This window comes from Chinchilla lanigera, unplaced genomic scaffold, assembly GCF_000276665.1.
Source record: "Chinchilla lanigera isolate Chin_1 unplaced genomic scaffold, ChiLan1.0 scaffold00069, whole genome shotgun sequence".
Lineage (NCBI taxonomy): Eukaryota > Metazoa > Chordata > Mammalia > Rodentia > Chinchillidae > Chinchilla > Chinchilla lanigera.
Window position 1 is genome coordinate 7,074,083 of NW_004955470.1, and position 7,732 is coordinate 7,081,814.

Sequence of the window (7,732 nt, forward strand, 5' to 3'; positions counted from 1 at the left end):
CACGCCATGGCCGCGAGGAGGCGGCAGACACGCGTGGGAGGCGGCGGGCAGCGGCGCGAAACGGAACGCCGCGGGCGGCCAACGCTGAGGAGAGAGGCCAGTAGGGGGCGGAGCCACGGCGCACGCGCACCTGGCAAGGCGTAGCGGCGCGGGGGCGTGGCGACGTGAGGGCGGGGCCAGCGCTGGCCTTACCCTACCCTGCCCGCGCGGCCAGTGCGCAGGCGCAGGCGCAGACGCGAGACGGCACGTGCCCTGGGGTTTCCACGAAGTGTGTGGAGAGCGCAAAAGTAGGGAGGGGTTTTCTCCTACCGCGGCGTAGCCCTTGCGCGGGCCTCCAAGGCAGGAGCCGGGCAGGGGTAACAGGACATCGAGCGACCCCGATGTGGGGAAGGAACGGTCGAAGAAATTGTGAGTTTGCACGGGGAGAGGGGTTGGCGGGCGGGCCGGAAGTTTGGGGCGAGCTGACTTTGAGGCGCGGGGCAAGGGACTGCCTCGTTTGCAGCGCTGGAAACCATTTTGGAGGGAGACCATGGCCCAGCCCTCTGTGCACGCCTTTCGATCCCATCTACTGGAGTAGGATCACGAGTTAGAGGCCAGCCCAGGCAACTTAGCGAGACCCGTCTCAAAATAAAAATTAGAAAAAGGTCTGGGGTGTCTTGCAGCGCTCCATTAGTCTAGTGTGTGCGGGCCCTGGGCTCCGGTCCTATACCACAAAAAAGAAAAAAAGTGTATTTCCTCTTCTTTTTTGAAAATGAGAAGTCTTACAAAACCCACATACGCGCGAGCTGGAAGTGAGCTTCCCTTCCTCTGAAGAAGGAGGTCATACCTTAGGCCCCATATGTGCGCTGCTGGACACCAAGATCCTGCAAGCCCGAGCTTGACCAGAACACTGAGCGCTTAGCTCGGGCCGGCCACACTCAGCCACCTCTGAATACACCCTCAGGCACACACCTGCCTTAAACTAGTTTCCCGCTGGCATTCCGTCTAGCTTGGAGCGTGGCCCACTTGATCCCTGCGAATTGGTCAAACCACTTTCTCCTGAGAACCACTGTACAAAGAGCCAGCCTTAATCTAAAATTAGACGTCACTTAAAGGCCTGCTTCTATTCTGATAGAGCAGCTGGACTACTAACTTAGGAAGTCATCCACTCAGTGGTTAATGTACCTGGACTGGCAAGTGTGTTATTTCCTGGGAGATTTGTTATGTTCTCCCTCTCTTTGAAGCATTCTGAACCTAAGGAAAAAAGTTGTCCTTGAGGAGGGGAAGGATGTAAAAAGAATTAAGATGTGTATTAGGTACTTACTCCCCGCAATGAATATAATCATTATGTACTGCAAATGTGTACTGTACTCATAAAAATAAAAAAATGTAAAACGTCTCTTTGATAGTAAACTGTGTGATTCGTGAAATTATATTTTGATCATCTGTTTTTACTACACAAAGCACTACTGTTGCCAGAAAAGTTTAAAGCATGGATTTCTGACTCATCTTCCTTCTTTACACAAGGGTCTGTCATTATGAGAAATAGGTTGTTCCTGCTCACACTATCTGCTCTATGTTGGGCATTAAGCCCTCTCCTCTGTTTTTCTCCCCTATCTGTGCTTGAGATGCTGTCTGGCCTATAACACCTGAGGTATCCTTGAAGTTGGACTTCTGCTTTTTCCACCAGTAAGCTAATTTCAAAAGGTTAAGAGGGTCCCAAGCTTAACGCCTTGCCTTTGTCCCAGACCTAGAATGAGGAAGTAGAATACAGTGGTATATGCAGGCGGAGGAACAAGTCCTGGAGTCCCTGACTTTATGCTGCATCCAAACAAATACTTTTTGCCAGAACGCATGTTGTGGTTTCACGCTGTGTCCTCCAAATTCAGTTTTTTGTTCCTGAAATGACTTCTTGCTTCTGGCTCTTGTCCTGGCAAATACAACAGTTGTAATTCCAAAGCTGTTTCTTCTGTGAGGTCTGCCCATAACTATAGGCAAACTTAGGTGCTGTTCCTATTTCCCATGTTTCTTGTACGTACTATGCTTACACATTAGTTTAATTTAATTTTATTATTTATTTATTTTTTAAAGGAGGAAAGGTTTATTTAGCTCAGTTTGTAGAGGTTGCAGATCATAGCTGGCTCCAAGGCAGGGTGGCATGGCAGGTAGGCATCACGCAGGAGAAACAGTCCATGGCAGAAAGAAGGTAGCAAAGCAAGCAAGCTTACGCATTAATTTTAAACCAGAAGTATTGCTCTCTGAGTTAGAGATTTTGGCCTTCCTATGATACTATGAGCTTCACAGGGCCCAGGATTGTGTGGTTGCTCTTTTCCGGTCCATCTCAGCACAGCTTTTTCTGTGTGATCGGTGTTAAATGAGCAAAGTAGCTCTTTTTCTTCCTGTTCTATGGTTAAGGACTTATGATTGGTGATAGAAGTCATCAGGCTAATCAGACAGGCCTTATAGCTGTGCAGGTCTTAGGCCCAGCCCAGCCTCTTCTTGGACTCTATTTTTTTTTTTTTTTTTCCGTGACCAGCTCTAATCCTCAGCTGGGTTTCTCTGGCTCAGAGCTGTCACTGCTGGCCGAATCCTACAGGACTTTCTTGTATACTGATTGCCAGGTGATGATTACTCTGTTCAATCTCTTTCCATACCCCAGAGGAAGAGCTAATAGACCTCGTCTCCAAGGCTTTTTGGAGGAGCAAGGGGAAAAGGGAGCGGAGGTGTCATTAAATTATTTTATTATGGAAAATTTCAAAGTATGGAGGCTAGGCTAAAGAAGGGCTATGTACTTATAACTTAGAGTCAACAGTGATCAACACATGATTAATCTGATTTTAAGTTCACCTGTAACTACTACTTCTCTCCCCTACTGGCTTACTTTGAAGGAAACCTTAGATACCATATTATTTTATTCATAAACATTTTACTATGTTCCTTTAGAAGATAGGCAAACTGCAAAAATGTAACCATCACATTATCATATCTTAAAAATGTGATTTGAAGCCGGGCATGGTGGCACATATATGTAGTTCCTGCTACTTGGGAGGCTGGAGCAGGAGGATCACTTGAGCCCAAGAGTTTGAGAACAGCATAGATCTCATCTTAAATGAATAAATAACCTCTGTTTTAAAATATTAAATATTCAGTGAGTGCATGAATAGCCCAGATTTTTTTTTTCTGAATGTTATTTTACACTTATTTGTGTGGATCAGGACTCACACATTCCATTTGGTTGAAATGTTTCTCACATTTCCTTCATTAATGGGTTTTTCTCCTTTCTTTTGGAATAAATTGTATGACTTGCCTTGTATAATTCCCCACATTTTGCATATGGCTGATTATGTCCTTGTGCTGTCAATGCATCCTCTGGAAAAAGACGTAGCATATCGTGGGGAGTGGTCTGACTGGGTCTGATCTGGGGACAAGGGTATTTCAGAGGTAGTGCTCTCTGTACTTCTGTCTAGAGGCACATCATGTTGAGCTCCTTCTCTCTCTCTTTTTTTTTTTTTTGAAAAGTTAGTGATCATTGATGATTAAGTAAATCTGTTATTTCATTAGGGTTGGGAAAGATGATGATTATTATCCTTTCTTCATTTATTACTGGAATATTTTTATAGAAAGAAACTACCCTTCACCAAATAGGAATTATTCTGGAGGTAGAGTTTGTACAGAGAGGCAAGTTAAATGCTGGGTTCTTTTATCAAATTTATTTTATTAGTACATGTTTTAGTACATAATGATCTCATTTCTCATGGAGAGTTGGTACATGTACACAATATATCTTAATTCTTTTTAATTTTATTTTTTAATCTCCTTCCTCTCCTCTCCATCAATTTGCAGAATAATGAAACCATGAATACTGAAATCTCTTTTAAAGAGAAATCTTTACAGTTACCACTAACGTTGCATTAATCGGGGCCTGTGGAGTGTAGCTTTCTTAGTGGCAGAATACTTGCCTGGCACATGTAAGACCCTTGGTTCAATGCTCCGCACTACAAGAAAAAAATGAATGAATTTAGCACCACTATGGAGGTTTCAATCCTTTGCTATTATTATTTTCAATGAAGTGCAAACTTCTTATGACTGGGTAGTGGGATCTTTTCCAGGTTGGCTCCTAAATTGTCAGACAGACACTTTGGAAATCTTCATTGCTTGCTCATGTTAGCCAAGAACGATCTATTTCTTTAAGGAACCCTATTTTCTTTTAGTAAGAAATGACATTTAGAGGCTATACTTTGTCTTCCTGGTTTTCTTTTTTCCCTGTTAACTATCTAATACATACTCAGAATAAAAAACAAAAATCAGGCTAGGTATGGGGTGTGTGTATGTGTGTGTTTGCCTTTACTCACAGTGACTGGGAAGGCTGAAGCAGGAAGAAGATGGGTGTGGTGGTGCATGTCTGTAATCCCAGCAGTTGGGAGGCTGAAGCGGGAGGATCTTTGTGAGTTCAAGACCAGCCTGGGATACAAAGTGAGCTCAAGGCCAGCCTGAACTGCATACAGAGACCCTGTCTCCAAAAGACAAAAAAAAAAGAAAAAAGAAAAAAAAAAAAGAAAAATCAGAAGCTATGGTAAGCTAAAAAAAGGTTTAAAATACTATAATTATACCTGAGAAACACCATTAAATTTTAGTTAACTACATTCTAGACTTTTTTTTTTTGAGACAGGTCTCACTATGTAGCCCAGGCTAGACTGATGATCCTCCTACCTCAGCCTCCTGAGTGTGGGGATTACAGGTGTGCACCACCACACCCAGCTAGACTTCTTTCCATATCTATATAAATATATTTTAAATGAAAATATACAATGTAGAAGAAAACCTTGGTTTGCGAGCATAATTCATTCTAGAAACACGCTTGCAACCTAAAAACACATGTATCAAAATGAATGTCCTTATCAGAAATAGTGGAAATTCAGATGATTTGTTCAACAGCCCAAAAATATTCATTTACAAATGATTACAATACTGTACTATAATACAGCATAATAAAGGAAATACAAAATTAAAGAAAAATAAATTAACCTGCACTTACCTTTGAAAAGCTCTGTAGCTGGTGTGGGGGAGACAAGAGAGAGGAGGGTTACCATGTGGGACGACTTTCATTACCCTAACGGAATCATTGCTGTCTATTGGCTCAGCAGATCTCTCTTTTTTGTGGCAGGTACTGGAAATTGAACTCGGGACCTCACACTTGCCAGGCCGCGCTGCACCCCTGAGCTAAATCCCCGGTCCATGGAATCTCTTCTCATGCAGCTTTAACAAGGAAGCTATCCAATGACCCTTGCTTTTACCTCCTTTTGAGGATTTTGTGGAAAGGTGACATTGCATTGTCATCACACAGATTTATCACTCGCACTGCTATGAACTTATTCTGGTGATGCTTTTCTACAAAACTTTGCACCTTTTTCCACATTTTATACATTTCCCAAATTTCATTTGAAGTGAGGGATTCTTCTGCCCTTTTTCTCCTCCTCTGCCGATGAGATCTCCTTCATAACCATTTGCTGTGGGGAGACAGTCACCCACAATCCCCCAGTGAGAGAGGGAGAGGGGGGCGGGGAGGAGAAGGAGGAGTGAGAAGGAAGACCATTGGCTGAATTGTGATCTTGGATGTTCAGTGTCACATAGTACTTGTAAGACATCGCACATTTATCAAGTTAAAATTTATTAGAAATGTTTGCTTGCCTTGCGGAACACTCACAGAACAAGTTTTTCACAATCCAACATTCTACTGTATATTGTTTTCTTCCTTATTAAAAACTCAGCAAAGTTTCATAAATATTTTTAATGCCATAAATATACTGCTCCAAGATAGTTTAAGAAGCTACATGATACTTCATCATTTGATGTAAGTCATTCTTGGACTTAAGTTTTTCCCATTTTGCAAAAGAAATTTCAATTTACACTTGAATTATAAGTGATAGCCATACAGTAAATTTTAATTCATAATTTCTAATATTTTAAATATTTATTAATTAAAATTTGTGTAATTATTTCATTTTCTCTTGAGGCGGTACCTGGGTTCTGGTGGTTGACAAGGGGTCTTTTGGATGATTCCAGTATGTCATCTTAGAATGAAAGATACCTTTGAAACGGGCATGCAGGAATTTTTCCTTGAAAGCACATCTGGCCAAGGCAAGCCGTGAGGGTGGTCACGCAGTCTGTACCAGTGGCTCTCCGAGGGTGGTCTTTGGAAGAACATTGTGGGCATCCCTTATGAATTTGTCTAGAATGAACATTCTGAAGTTCTACCCCAGACCTGCCAGGTCAGAGACTGGGGAGCTGTGACAGAAGAGGGCCTCACAGTCTGTTGTCACGAGCCTTTGGGGTGGTCCTGATGCACACTAACATTTGAGAACCACAGTTCTAGTCTCATAAGATGATTCCTCTTGGTACGTGGATTTTGTTCTTGCTGCTTGAGAAAGTGATAAACCATAACACTACGCTTATATATGGTTGCCTTGTGAGAACTCTTATGTTACCTATTATTTATTATTACGCTTAATCAAACTCCAGCTTTCAAAGTTGTAGTTGAAAACATGCTGAATTTTTATTTTTCAATGCTGGGGATCTGAACCCAGGGCCTTATACATGTGAGGCAAGCACTATACCACTGAGCTACATGCCCAGCCAGAAACATGCTTATTTAAATGTGTACTATACCAAATTTTATCTTATCTACAATAAAGACTTTACTTGTGCTTCCAAGATAGCAATTTCTTTTTTTGCCAGCTTGTGAAAGTCACTATGCCATGTGTATTCCCAGTGCAGGGCCACTCCTAAATAACGTTACTACTCTTCGGAGAATCTCTGTGTTTTTTTTGGTTGACACACCAATAAAGAAATGCTTTGAAGAGTGAAGCAGGTGTAAGATGGAAAATGTTGCTCCCCAAATGAAGAATTGTGTATTCATCCAAATAGTTTGTTTTCTCCAATCTCAGGTGTACAAGAATTCTCCAACTCTTTCCTCTTTGCAGTGTTCTTTTATTTCTAATAGAAATACAGAGTTGACTCTGGGCTCCACCCCATGATGTGCCCTAGGCAGCCTAAGGATGCTTCAGAAAGTGGTGGGCTCCAATGCGGTCCAGAATCCAGGACCAATACTGGGCAGGGTCCTCTGGTTAGCAGTCCAGTGTAGACTCGTTGCCACCTGAGATACTTTAAGCACTGCTCCCCTGCTGGTCATGAGGTTTGCTGGACTGGGAATCCTGGGGCTTTCTTATCCCTCAGATATCAGCATCTCTTGAGGTGCAGCATGTCCAGCAGGCTGTCTTCCTTTCTTCACACCAAAGGTGTGCCGGTGTGCTGGGCCCTTTGCTTCTGGAATCCTTCTTCTAGCTCAGTGGGTCTCACTTTAATATGCAAATTCATCACTTGAAGAATTTGTTAGAAAAGGTACCTGGACCCCACCCTGGGAGACACTTTTCCAAACGTGGGGCCCATTCATTCACACTCCTAAGGAGCTCCCAGGCTCTGGAGAAGACTGGCTTTTGGTAACTTGGCTCTGTCCTCTGCAGAGGGTGGAGGATACTCGGGACAGCTTCTGTTCCCCGCCCCCTGCAAAACCTCTGGAGGCAGAGATACCACAACAGCCTCTGCTTGAACTGGGTGTGGGATGATATGGGCAGAGAGGGGAAAACGATACAATTTGTATTTTGAAGTAAATATTACCAGCTTGGAATTGTGAAAGTGAATTCTACTAATAAAATATCGCCAGTGTGGTTTTGTTTGTAGGATATACACCTGTGTA

At 42.9% G+C, this 7,732-nt stretch overlaps 1 protein-coding gene across 1 annotated transcript in view; it reads right to left on the bottom strand.

Annotated features, from left to right (window-relative positions):
- Positions 1–105, bottom strand: part of Rnf149 (ring finger protein 149) — a gene marked incomplete in the record, with an annotated part of 22,636 nt that extends 22,531 nt beyond the window's left edge. The window contains 1 exon segment of the mRNA XM_013522794.1: positions 1–105. Within this exon segment, the coding sequence (XP_013378248.1) occupies positions 1–8 (8 nt within the window).
- Positions 106–7,732: the final 7,627 nt, after the last annotated feature.